The sequence below is a fragment of the Branchiostoma floridae genome, chromosome 6, assembly GCF_000003815.2.
Source record: "Branchiostoma floridae strain S238N-H82 chromosome 6, Bfl_VNyyK, whole genome shotgun sequence".
Lineage (NCBI taxonomy): Eukaryota > Metazoa > Chordata > Leptocardii > Amphioxiformes > Branchiostomatidae > Branchiostoma > Branchiostoma floridae.
In genome coordinates, this window is record NC_049984.1 from 16824599 (window position 1) to 16837677 (window position 13079).

The window sequence follows — 13079 nt, forward strand, 5'->3', positions numbered from 1 at the left end:
GATCCAAAATCAACCCTTTTCTCCAACGGACATTTCTGGCATATCGTGTAACTTCAGACGCATACTTCAAAGTTTAAAGGACTGGCACCCAGACTACTCTGCCTTCAAGGATTCTTCAACGCTAGCGCTTGTGTCTGGATTCCAGCCGGTCTCTGTTCCATAGTGATCTACCGTTAGTAGGCTTACTTTTGTGCCAAAGTTTACAGGAACGCATTTTGTTAATACCAAACTGGGCAATTAATGAATGAATTTGTGCCAAAGTTTACAGGAACGCATTTTGTTAATGCCAAACTGGGCAATTAATGAATGAATAAAGACCTTTATTGTACATTCATACCCCCTGGGTTCAGTACAGATCACAACAAGAGTTCGTAGACCTCATACCCCCATGAAATATTCTGATTATGCAAATGACTTTCACATTTGCATAATTCATGCTTGCTTCTTGCTTCTAAGAAGAATTAGGACACTTTCAAATTAATTATGCAAATTAGGGACGTATTTACATAATTAGTATATGCTTAACTTCCGCCTGCCACAAACTACATATGTAACATGTAGTTGAGTCCTATATTGGAAAACACTTTAAATATAGATTGTCCTCATTAAGTATGCAAATTAAGTCAAAATTTGCATAATTTTGATTTCACTATGTACATCTCTGCCACAGGTACCTGCATACCAAATATCATGGAAATCCATCATTCCTATGTTCCGTTATGCTTCTTGGAAGATTTTGACAAAAATGCTTCTGCAGTTCCAGAGCAAGCCGCTAGGGGGCCCAAACATACACCACTTCTTCCTTACATCACAAGCTATCTGCCACCAAAAAATCAAGACCATAGCATGTCCAGGTTAGAAGACACAAAAAATTTGTTCTGCTGCAGTACCATGGTCACACACCAGGGGGCCCAAAATTGACCTTGACCTTCGTCTTCCCAACCCCTACCCACATACCAAATATCATCGTAGTCCATCCAGAGTAATCTCCAAGCAGATCCTGTGGCCAATAACTCCTCTGCCGGCTAAACTCTTTCCCATTTGCCACAGCAAGATCTGCTTGGAGATTACATCCAGAGGTTCTCAAGTTATGATGTCCACAAATATACAAATATCTGGAAACACAAACAGACAGACACACTCAAAACTATACCTCCATTTTTTCATGGATGTAATAATTGATACAACATGATCTAGTATCCGATACGCGATGCGAACATGAATACATGTAACGTTGCAATAAGGCCTCACAGCGGAATATAACATATCCGCAGCTGAGCAGGTGTACAGTGTGAAAAGAGTATACACATGACGTCTTCACTGGCACAATATCTGTAAAGATACCTGTATCAGTGACATAGTTTCTGTATAATACGCATATATCGTATTGATAAAGCAATAGATGTTTTATTAAAGTTAGCAATATTTCATATCGACAAGCAAGCACTATCGGAGGGAAAACCAGATCGACAAGACGAATCAATCTAGCGGTCATTGACCCGAACTACTTAGTGTAAACACTACCGGGGCATTCTTGAGTCAACACGAACGGCTATTGCAAAGACAGAACAGCAGGAGTTACGGCGATTCTACAGACTAGCAGGGAAGCTGACTGCGTTGAGTCTGAGTAGCGTTACGTCAACACGAAGGGCCAAAGACGTAACAACAGGAGTCACGGCGATTCTACAGAAAGGGAAACTGACTGCGTTGTGTTATCTCAGTCTGAGTGAGTCTCCCCGTGAAGAGTGACAACCTCTGGATCACCACCATGGCGCTGGAGTTCCTCCCTGTCCCCTTGTCGTGGGTCCTTCTGGCACTTCTGGCAGTTCTCTTTTACCTGTAAGTATGACCAAGGAGGTTTTTTAACCTCCTTGGTATGACACAGTTGCTAACATGGTTCTGCAATTACTGACGTCTCCCATTTCTGCTCTGCACGTCTTGACAATCATGGGAAATTTAATTCAAATAACATATTTAACATTAAACAGGAAAGCGTGAACCCGTAATGGGCGTGGCCTTTTTTATTCGATGACGTAATCATGACGTCATACTAATTTGCACAAACTATCTTTATTCAACAAGGTACTATCTGAAAAAAAGGAAGGTCCATACATTACTTAAGTCATTAAAATGGTATTTCTAAAACACCATAAACACCGCCAAAACTCCTTGGCCTTAATCCAATCATGTGGCTTTGGAAGGAAAGGATCAAAGGTTGATAAGTAACTTAGACAAAAATGGACCGGGCTTACTTAACCTATGCTAAGTACAGTTGCTCTATTGTCATTTGAGGTAATGCAACTTTTACTACAAGGTATTAACGTTAAACGTTAATGTTACAGTACTAAAATCAAGGCAGATACTTACATGTAACATGTCGTAATGAGTGCCATTAATATGATTAGATTCATCTTTTTTTTTTGTTTAACCATGGTGGGTCAAGGTATGAATTTATACATACATGTAGCATTACTGGGTAAACCAACTTAAGGCGTTATCAAGGAATTACTACTGTATTAAAGTGCTGGACTGGCTATCAAGACAGGCTACTCAGATACCCCCATTCATAGCCCCAATCCTTTTTTCACTTGCACACACTACTTTTGGGCGAGCCTAATGGTATAATAGTATTGTATGCAAGTAGCTTGACACAAGGCTAGAGGAAAGACATTCTGCATTTTTGCAGAAATGTTGCCTTTCTGTAGTTTGTATACTCAATTTCAAGGTGAGTTAACTTAAGGTTGTTCATGCATCCCCCAGGTATGCAGTGCGTCCCTTATGGGTCTTCAAGAAGATGGGTGTTCCAGGACCCACCCCTCTGCCCCTTTTAGGGAACATGCTGACAATTATGAATGATGTAAGTAGGAATTCTATCATAATAAACAATTTCAAAAGAATTTTGGCTTGAGTCAAGTGTATGGCCTAAAATTTTTAACTCTTTAGCCAGGCATCATTGATATGCAGCCCTAAGGTAGAGCGTGCTTGATGTATAATAACATTACATTGTGAGGACTGAGTGACAGTGACAGATTAGAAGTCGGTCAAACTGTCGTCCTTTCTTCATGTACAGGGTATCTGGAATCCAGAAGCATCGAGACAGCGTGTGCAACTGTACGGTAAAGTGTATGGGTAAGTCCAGAATACTGTAAATGCATTTACTAGTAAGTTTGCGGGGATTCAATCTTGCGGTACCTTGAAAATGCAGTGTTTGCAATCACAAGTTTTGAGTTCATGGTAGTACCATATACCGTAGTCACATACTATAATTGCAAAATGTTTCCCATGGTTTTGAGTTCGTGGTGAAACAGCCACCGCAAACCTGCAAACATTAAACAACCGCAAACATTTCTGCATTTACAATATATTTTCACCAGATTTTGGCTGTGGATTTTTAACAATCAGTCAAGAGAACATTTTGATTCCTTGCAACATGTTTATGCTAAGACTTTTTTCCAGGATTTTCTTTGGACGGTCTGCAATACTCACGATATCCGACCCAGAGATGCTCAGGGACATCTTCGTGAAAAAGTTTCATGCCCTCAGCAACACCCAGGTAGCTGTCATTTCTGGTTATACAGATTGATTAAGTGATGCCAATGTCGAGAAGTTTAGAAAACGTTATCAAAAGCCTTGCTGTTTGTTGCTATCCTTTTGCTGTTCTTGATGTTATCACAATACTTAACTTTCCATCATATACAACTAAGAAATACTCATAACCTCATCTAGTCACACCAAATAAGATGTCCACTTGATTGTGGATTATTACCCCCATGTAAAATGCAGATGTTGTTTTTGGTGTGTCTGTGGTGGTCAGCATAACTTCTGAAACTCTGGCTAGATTGTAATGACATTTGGTATGTGAGTAGGTTTTGGGATTGCGGAGGTCAAGATCAACTTTGGGCCCCTGGTACAAAATGTATGTGACCTTGGTACTGAACCAGGGATTCTATTTTTTGTGTTGTTTGAGCTGGACATGCTATTGTCTTGATTTTTTGCTGGCAGACTATAACCCTGTGATGTAAGGGGAAAATGTTGAAGGTTTTGGCCCCCTGGCAGCTTGCTCTGGAATTGCAGGGGCATTTTTGAAAATAAATATTTCAAGGAGGAAAACTAAACAGAGGAAAAACATTCCATATGCAGATACAATGTATTTTAGAAAGAGATGTACACAATGGCATGCAAATTAGAACTTAATTTGCATAACCAGTAAGGAGAATCCATGTTTACCATATCATAGCACTTTCAATTATGTAATTTTTTTTACTTTATGGAAGGCGAAACATTACAGATATTAATTATGCAAATGAGAGTCCAATTTGAAAAATAAATGTAAAAGTGCCATAATTCCATAGGGTTAAATGGTGGGAATTACCTATTGGTGACATGTGTAAAATTAAATATGTGTTCCAATATATATATATATAGAGATTATGTAAATGTGTAAGTTATTTGCATGATTCATGATGAAGTGTAAATATGGAATCTGTATTTTTGGTTAAGATGACCATCATAGATAAAATAGCTTATTCTAATTACAGCTTTATTAGCATATTCAATGAGGCAAAATGAAACAATGAATCTACAAAGGCTCCGAACTATTTTGTTTGTTTTTTGTTTCCAAACCAGACTGATGCAGTGACGCTGGAGACAAAACCCAGTGGCCGCATGCTGATCAACCTGAGGGGCGAGGATTGGAAGGATGTACGAAGCACATTGAGTCCAGCCTTCAGTGGGGGCAAACTGAAGATGGTAGGTATTGTCAGGGTAGAGGTTTCAATTTAGTAGCAACCCTGGTAGAGATCAGACTCTCTAAACAGAGATAGTGATCAGGATGTCTACCATTGATTACAATTCATGATTCTACATATGAGACATCCTATTTGGAATCAGTGCATATTAGAGTTGTTTGAGGTGTTTAGGCAGACCCGCCTTTACATGTATAATTCTGAAGAATGGACTTATTTGTTTGTTTGTATTGCATACCCAGTAAACCGCCTCATAGCATAACATACCAGGCTTGCCCTGAAGAGTACACACTGTATATTCTCAAATTTATTTCATCCACTCTCACCAGGAAGGACTGCTATCCTTTTCGATGAATTGGGTTCATTAACGTGAACTAGCATTACATGACATTGTCTACTCTTACACGGTATAATTTTGCATGGGAAACAAAGTCACCTGTTCTGATACATTATTTCCTTTTGTACAGATGATGCCAGCAATAAACACCTGTGCTGACCAGCTTGTGCAGAATATTGCAAAGTTTGCAGAAACAGGGGAGTCCTTTGACACCAAAGAGTGAGTATCAGTAGACAGAAGTTAGAGAACAAGATGAAAATTGGGCTGAGAGGAAGATTTGAACCTGACTACAAAATAATGTACATTCACTCCCAAAAGCTGTGTGTCAGGCTTTGTGCTCAATAAGGCCCCGGTCACAAGAGTCGTACGATTGACTTCGACGGAGGTTTTATGCGCGGTATAAGCGCAGTGCGTCGTAAGTCGGGGAAGAATCGGTAGCAATGGTTTAAATATATGAAGCCGTGGTCACAAGGATTGTAGTGCATCGTACGATGAGGTCATAAGAGCGTACCTTCCTCAATAGCACCGGGGTAAATCATAGTAAATCGGGAAGCGTCCTATGAGGAAAATAGAAAATGGATTGAAATGGATTTTGCACATGTTCAAAGTTTCTCCATCGTCGTACGATTTTTATTGCCCCCATAGCAGACTTCACTACGGCCATTTTTTTCTACTGATCACGTTTAAGATTCATACATTTTTAGCATGTTGTGATGGTTTCAGTTTTCCCTGATATTGTCCATGTTGACGAAAATGGAACTACATCAGACGCAACTGTTCACAGTAGCAACCAGAGAACAGCTCGCCCATAGAGTAGTCTGTCTTCAAGGCAATGTTTTCCACGTGGCAGATTCAGTATCATGCACAGGTGATGCATGTATTTGTTTGATGGCTACATACTCGTGGGTTCACAAAATTAAGATCAGATCTCATCTCTCGCCGGTCTCCGGTCAGTTTACCATAACCATAACCATGGGGACAACTCGAACAGAAAGGCAGGCTTATTATTTAATACTTATGATATGATTTTTGTCTTTTGGCATTTTTTCTTGATAGGATATGATCCCCCAAAAAATAAGCAAAATATGATTTTCGAAAAAGCCTGACTCGTAGAGCCGGCAAGCAGGCCGAGATAACCATGCCAGTACTTGTGATTTATTTGAACCTTTGTTTGTAAGCCTCATATTGTTATGATTTCTTTTGATTTCATTAGACATTATAGAAAGACATTATAGGAAGGTATTTTCAGCAGCTAGATCCACATTTGGTTGGTTAACGAAGCGCAAAAGCGGTCAGGTGGCTATTCAGAAGAGACACAATTGAAAAATCGTACGACGCTGGAAAAATTTTGAACATCATCCGATGCTTTGCGATGGCTGATTTTGCTTACGTTTTAGCTGTGATCCACTGCGATCATCGTCCGATATGCAGAATATGCCATCGCAAGGACGTGGTACCGATTCTTGTGACCGGGGCTTAACCTGCCATTCAGCATTTATTGTTTTACATCTAAGACCTAGTTGATCTAAATCATGTAACTGCAAATATCAACTGACACATTAAAAATGTGGCCTCCTCAAAAATGTGTTGACCATCTGGATATCCATCAATCCATCTGGATTGATGATGTGGTGTGGCGGTCTTAAAGGGGCATTCCACTCCAGAAGGGGGTGGTGTTTTCCAATAGATAATGTGTCAATGAATACATAATCAGCCAAATTTTGTGGAATTCACCTTGGGATGAATTGTGAGATGTGTGTCTTGTAAAACAATATGACACTCACTAAACCCATGCAGACCCTACCCATGCATTCCCTATATGCATAGACACTTTGTTTATTGTGCATATTTTCGGAATAAATGAGGATCGCTAAGCACACCAAGAAGGCAAATTGCTCAAGATAGCAAAGAACACATAACAAGACGAGATTTCTTAGTGATCCTGAAATTAGTTTAATTTGTAACCTTACCTAAAAGTTTTGCATTGTATTCAGCCATAGGATTAATTCAATTGGAGGGTACTTGGGGAGTTTAGTAGAAGACTGAACGCTTTTGAGGCATGTGGAACAACTGGGTACTTTCTCGTATAATGTGAAGTAGTATGCATTTATTACTCCCTAGAATTTATATCTATCAGAAAATAACATTCCTGTGTGGAGTGGAATGCCCCTTTAAGGTACTTGGTGGAATTATGTGAGTTGACATTGATGTACCTTGGTTCAGACTTTCCACTTGAAATCAGTTTTCAGGGTAATCTTCTAATTCATCATCATTTTTTTTTGTAAATCAGAGAGGCAACAAATTTATTTGGCATCACCTGACAATATTCTAAACTTGATTTCAGGCTGACAGGTGCATTTACTATGGACGTCATCGCCAGGACTGCCTTTGGTACCGAGATTGATTCCCAGCGCAACCCACAGGACCCTTTTGTTCTGATGGGCAGGAAGGCATTTGACATTAAGATGTCAAGTCCAAGCTTTTTGTTGCTCTGTGAGCTGGGAGTTTTATGTTTATGTGCATTTCTATAATGTTGACTTTATAAAATTAATGCATGTCTCTTCGGAAAATAATTTCATTAGGTTGGTAGAATATAGCATAGGGTAAAGGAGAAGTCTTTTACACAACAAGGTACTTGGCTTATTTTTCAATGTCTCTCAGACACCTTCGTCAGAGCTTCTGACTGGAGTTCTGCTTCTCATGGCTATACATGTACATGTAAGTAGCCAATTTAGGTGGCACTTTTGCGGTGAGAAAACAACCCCAGTGATGAACCGGGATGAGGGGGGATACAAGCTCAGCCGCATTTGGGATTGTTTTCTCATCGCAAAAGCACCACCTACATCAGGTACTTATAGCGGTGAGAAGCAGAACTCCAGTCAGAAGCTCGGACAAAGGTGTCTGAGAGACATCGAAGCGTAAGCCAAGTAAGTACCTACTGGTTGTGTAAAAGAATTCTCCTTTACCCTGCAGGTCTCTTGTTTTTAGCGCAATAATCTGAAACATGATGGCATCATTTTCAGATTGTAGCCTTATATCATGACGTTTAGTTGTACGGGCCAAAGTAAGACTCACTGAAAGCTAACAAAAGGTCCAGACCAGTTGGACTATAGTCAGTTGGTGGTACTTGAATCCCACTGTTACACTACTCCCTCTTTTCCTTTTTTTAGATTCATCCTCGAATCTCCGAGTTTGATATCCCTGTGTGGCACCCTTCTGCCATTACAGTAGTAGTACAGTCTCCTAGCTCCCAGGAATTGAACCCGGCTCCGCCAACTTACTATAAAGTTAACCCAACACCATAACCAGTAGGCCAAAAGGTCCAGACCCATTGGACTGGTCAGTTGGTGGTGCTTAACTATGCTATATTGCTGTTCCCTCCTGATCTGTAGTCATGTTCCCCTCCATCATGAAGCCAATCCTGGAATGGCTGAACATTGACCTCTTCCCAAGAGATGCCACCAGCTTCTTCTATGGCATCTTTGACCAGCTCATTGGGCTTAGGCAGAAGAGTGATGAGGTATGTGTGTGTTTCGTCACATATGGAACTCATCATATTGCTTCTGTACAGTACCAAGACTTAGTACTTCTGAAATGGCCTACTTTGGTCAATATTGACCATGGTAAAATCCTACTTGATTTCAGCCCTATACAGCTTTGACTATGACTAAACAGTCCTATACAAGAATGTCAGTCTCTGCCACATAGGGCACATCTGTTGGCTGGCTCGGGTAGTAGTACTACCAGGTATAATTTTAGAAAATATATCTCTATACTGAAGTTGCCGTAATTTTTATGACTATTTCCTTTTGTGTAACGTCTTGAGTGCGTTGTGAGGTTATGTCCTTGGTGCTGAATGTGTTGTCACGAAGATACAGGACTTTTATTTCACCTTCAGGTGGCATACCTTTGTTACCCCATAATCACTGCATATTACAGCCTTTAAGGTACCGTTGTTTGAGGCCATTTCCTGTGAAAACATTGGCGAATATTAATTGACTTAGATACTGCCCTCCGAGACAAGAAGTACACAGAATCACAAATTCACTGTCAAAAGAAAGCTAATATATCATCATTCAATTCTTATTTCAGTTTTATCTAAAGTCATCACCAACTTCTGAAGAGAGTGTGTCAAGTTTAAAGGGCACACTGTCTAGTGTAGTACAAAATTGGATACATACACGAAAACTTATCACAGCATTTGCCACTTGTAATGTGGAGCGCAATGGGTTCATGAACCATGTTAATGCATTTCTTATTCAAGTGTGTTCTTTAGATGAATGTGTTAAAGTTCATGCATCAAAACTTGACCACTCTCTAGCAAATAGCGATGGAGCGCTGTGAGTTTGAGCACGTGAAAAAGCATGCGATGTTAGGTAACATTTTCAAAAGTCTGATATTAAGCAACAATGTTAAAAATGCGCTGGACCTTATTAACACGTAATCTTGCGTATGTGTGACGTCAGCAATCGGTCAAAAATTCCAGGAACTTTATATTGCCCACCAGCCCTGTACTGTGTACATCCATGAATACCTTTGTGTTGGAAGAAAGTTTAGCATTGTACTATGATTACTGCCAACACAGAATTGAGATTCCATGATGTTTGCCAGACGAGCCATAAGTCCTATTCTTTCACATATTTCTATGTCAGAAGGGACGGGTTGACTTCCTGCAGCTGATGATGGATGCTCACAAAGATGCAGACGAGGAAGAAGAGGATGGTGTCAAGTTACATGGGCAGAAACATGGTATACCAGTCCTTTATATCTACTGTGGGGTTTTGTCTATCCACAATTATAGAGAAATCAAAAAGTCCTACATGCGATGACTACTCAATGAACCATAAATTCTCCTGTTTCCAATTGGCATCTACAATCTGACTATAACTACTTTCTAATTGTCAAATTTATTGGATTAGATGCAACAGAATATTTCATTACTTATAAACTAAAACTGTAAGTTAAGTATAGGCAGGAACTGTGAAGACAATAGATTTTGGACTTATCTTAATTTTTTTAGTGATCTTCATTTCATTTTTTATTGTTGTGAATAATTTCAGCTCTGACCAGAGATGACATCGTTGCCAATGGCTTTCTCTTCTTTGTTGCGGGCTACGAGACAACTGCAACTTCGATGGCCTTTGCGTTGTACAACTTTGCACTCAATCAGGAAGAGCAGGACAAGGCTAGGGAGGAGGTCAACAAGATCATGGAGAACAGAGTAGGACTCTTTGTTTTCTTTGAATAAGCCATTTCAGAGTTTGGAATGCACATGAGCAGTGCAATGCATTGTAGGCGCCTGAGGCATTAACAAAACATGACTAGATATGGCAGTATTTACAAGGCTTTAACTTTGACCTCATGCATGTGCAATTTGAACCATGAACAAGCTGATAGCAAGGTTTCATGGAAACATTGTGTTACAGTCCGCCGATGGTCAAGTGGGTAGAGTGTTTGCCGTGTAATTGGTAGGTCTTGAGTTCAATCCCTGGTCGCATCATACCAAAGAGTTTAAAAATGTTGCATGCTGCTTTCTCTGCTAAGGCATTCAACATTTGGGAAGGAGTATGGTAGTTGAACAAACAGACCACAGCAAGTGGACTAGCCCCTGGCTGTAGTAATTGCACAAGGCTGTGTGGCCCAGAGCTACAGAAACAGAGCTGAGTAGTTGTACCGCCCAATACACCATTTGGTGCGGAAAGGACGTAAAACTGTGTTACAGCCCAGGACCACTATCATTACATACAGAGAATAAATCTAAAATAAATGCAAGGAATGAAGCTCATTTCAAACACATCCAGAACAAAATGAAGCAAAAAAATATTATCACTTTGCTAACATGATACAAATGTAGTGATTTTATTTGGTGGTAATGTTTTGTGACAAAAGGAACCTGATGGTTTTTCCTTCCTTATATATCAATTTCGGGTCTAGAAACTTCTAGAAGAAAAATTGTCATTATCGTTTAATGAATGTTTGGATGTTTGTTCAGTACAAAAAAAAAGTAAGGACAATATAATTCTCTCCCACTCCAGGACCTGATTGACTATGAGGCAGTGCATGAGATGTCATACCTGGAGATGTGCTGTATGGAGACCCTGCGCTTGTATCCTCCCATACCAAAGTTAGTTTGTTTCTCTTTGTGTGCAGTTTTCTGCTTTTGTTTATTAAAATGGTGAACTAACTGATTATTACTGGTAAGCCACCTGATCTCACTGCACCACGGGGTATAAAAGTTTTCATGTTTTTACCGGGACACACCGAGTGTGACCTTATGGCTTAACCTTGTTGTATCTAATGCTCCAGTACTGGCCGAGTGGCATCTGAAGAGGTCAAAGTTCAGTGGCTGACCATCCCCAAGGACATGATGGTCATTGTACCCGTCATCGCCATCCACTACGATCCTGAACGCTGGCCAGAACCGAAAAAGTTCATCCCTGAAAGGTATGTGGATTGTGTTAAATAAAAATGACAATATCCATGACTTTTTATTGCCTATTTATACTCTGAATAGCTAAAAGAAGTATGTTGAATAAGTAAGAAAGGAAAGCTACCTTTCCACATAAAACATCATGAAGATAGTCATTTACTGTACCTGAAAATGTTCTCTCCTCTTCGTACTATGAATACTGGACCTAAGGATTACAAACTTTTCCCAGTAGGATACAATACAGACAGGCAACAACAGCGGATTCAAAGTCTCTGCCATCTGTTACCACTGGAATACTTACTTCTTAAAGCAGAAAACCTGCAAACTCAAATAACAAAAGATAGAAATTTTGAAAGCATGCTTTAGATCTGACCTGTGATGCATCAATACAGGTTCACCAAAGAAGCTCGTGAGAAGCGGGATCCGTACAACTGGCTGCCGTTCGGCGCGGGACCGAGGAACTGCATCGGGATGAGGCTGGCCATGATGGAACTGAAGGTTGGACTGGCCAAGATCCTGATGAAGTACCGCTTCATGACGGCTCCTGATACTGATGTGAGGGCAGAACTTTACTTACTTGTATCTTCATATGTTTTTATCTGTGCATGTTGTTCTGGTTTTTGTTCAATTTGCAACATTTTTGAAAATACTTCAGTTTGAGACTACTGTCAGTCAACTTGATATCCCTAAATATCGGGTTTAAAAAAAAACAAGGGATAAAGTTACCCCACAGATAAAGGTGAACTAGCATTACTTACTGTAAACAAAATATGCATGTACCTGCAGCTGGTTGCCTCTTACATTAAGGTGGCTAAAGCATAGAAAGGTTATGAACCTTGTTATAGAAAGATGGGTTAACAGACTCAAACCTGTTTTGTAACATCTCATTTTATCCTTTGTATTCCTCCATGCAGATCCCCCTGAAGATGAAGAAGGGTAATCAGTTTCCACTTCCCGAGAACGGCATTCGTCTGAAAGTTGAGCTGATCAACAAAGACAATTGACTCCTTCAAGTCCTTTAAAGTCAATCACAAGTGTCTTAGATACTAGGCCGTATTCTGATTTTGTTATATCGTTTATATATCACCAGTAGGATTGAAATATACAATATTCAATGGGGGCACATGATAGTTATGATGCATGATTTTGTGTGATACATGTAGCTGTTATACTTATACCAATGAGCTTTGTTTTTTGTATGCTTAGAATAACATTGGACTGAACAGGACTTCATATGTGTATTTTCGTATGTGGGGCTATGTCCTTGGTACTGAATGTGTTGTTATGAAGATACAGACTTGTTTTGTATGTTCAGCTTGCATATCTTCAAAAGACCTTGAGGGAAGAATGCATTGATGATGACTACATAGGGACCAATAATTCTATGTAGATCTTAGCCTGACCGATCAAATTCAATGTAGAGCGTAATTGATGCAGTATTTGCAAAGGTAACTGGAACCTAGATTCAGTATAAAGTATTCAGAACTAGAGTTCGGCGACCTCATACCTCCATGAAATATTTAGAGCTTTTGTAAAGTTTATGCAAATGACTTGCAGATTTACATGA

The 13079-nt window shown here is 39.8% G+C and overlaps 1 protein-coding gene across 1 annotated transcript; it reads left to right on the forward strand.

The window, feature by feature from the left end:
* Positions 1–1508: 1508 nt before the first annotated feature.
* On the forward strand, positions 1509–13079 carry LOC118416991 (cytochrome P450 3A8-like). The gene is made up of 14 exons (XM_035822305.1): positions 1509–1839; positions 2761–2857; positions 3071–3129; positions 3457–3553; positions 4627–4749; positions 5213–5301; positions 7427–7575; positions 8475–8602; positions 9735–9831; positions 10143–10303; positions 11118–11206; positions 11389–11526; positions 11905–12067; positions 12427–13079. The coding sequence occupies exons 1-14, from the start codon at positions 1769–1771 to the stop codon at positions 12514–12516; spliced, it is 1551 nt and encodes a 516-aa protein (XP_035678198.1). The 5' UTR covers positions 1509–1768; the 3' UTR covers positions 12517–13079.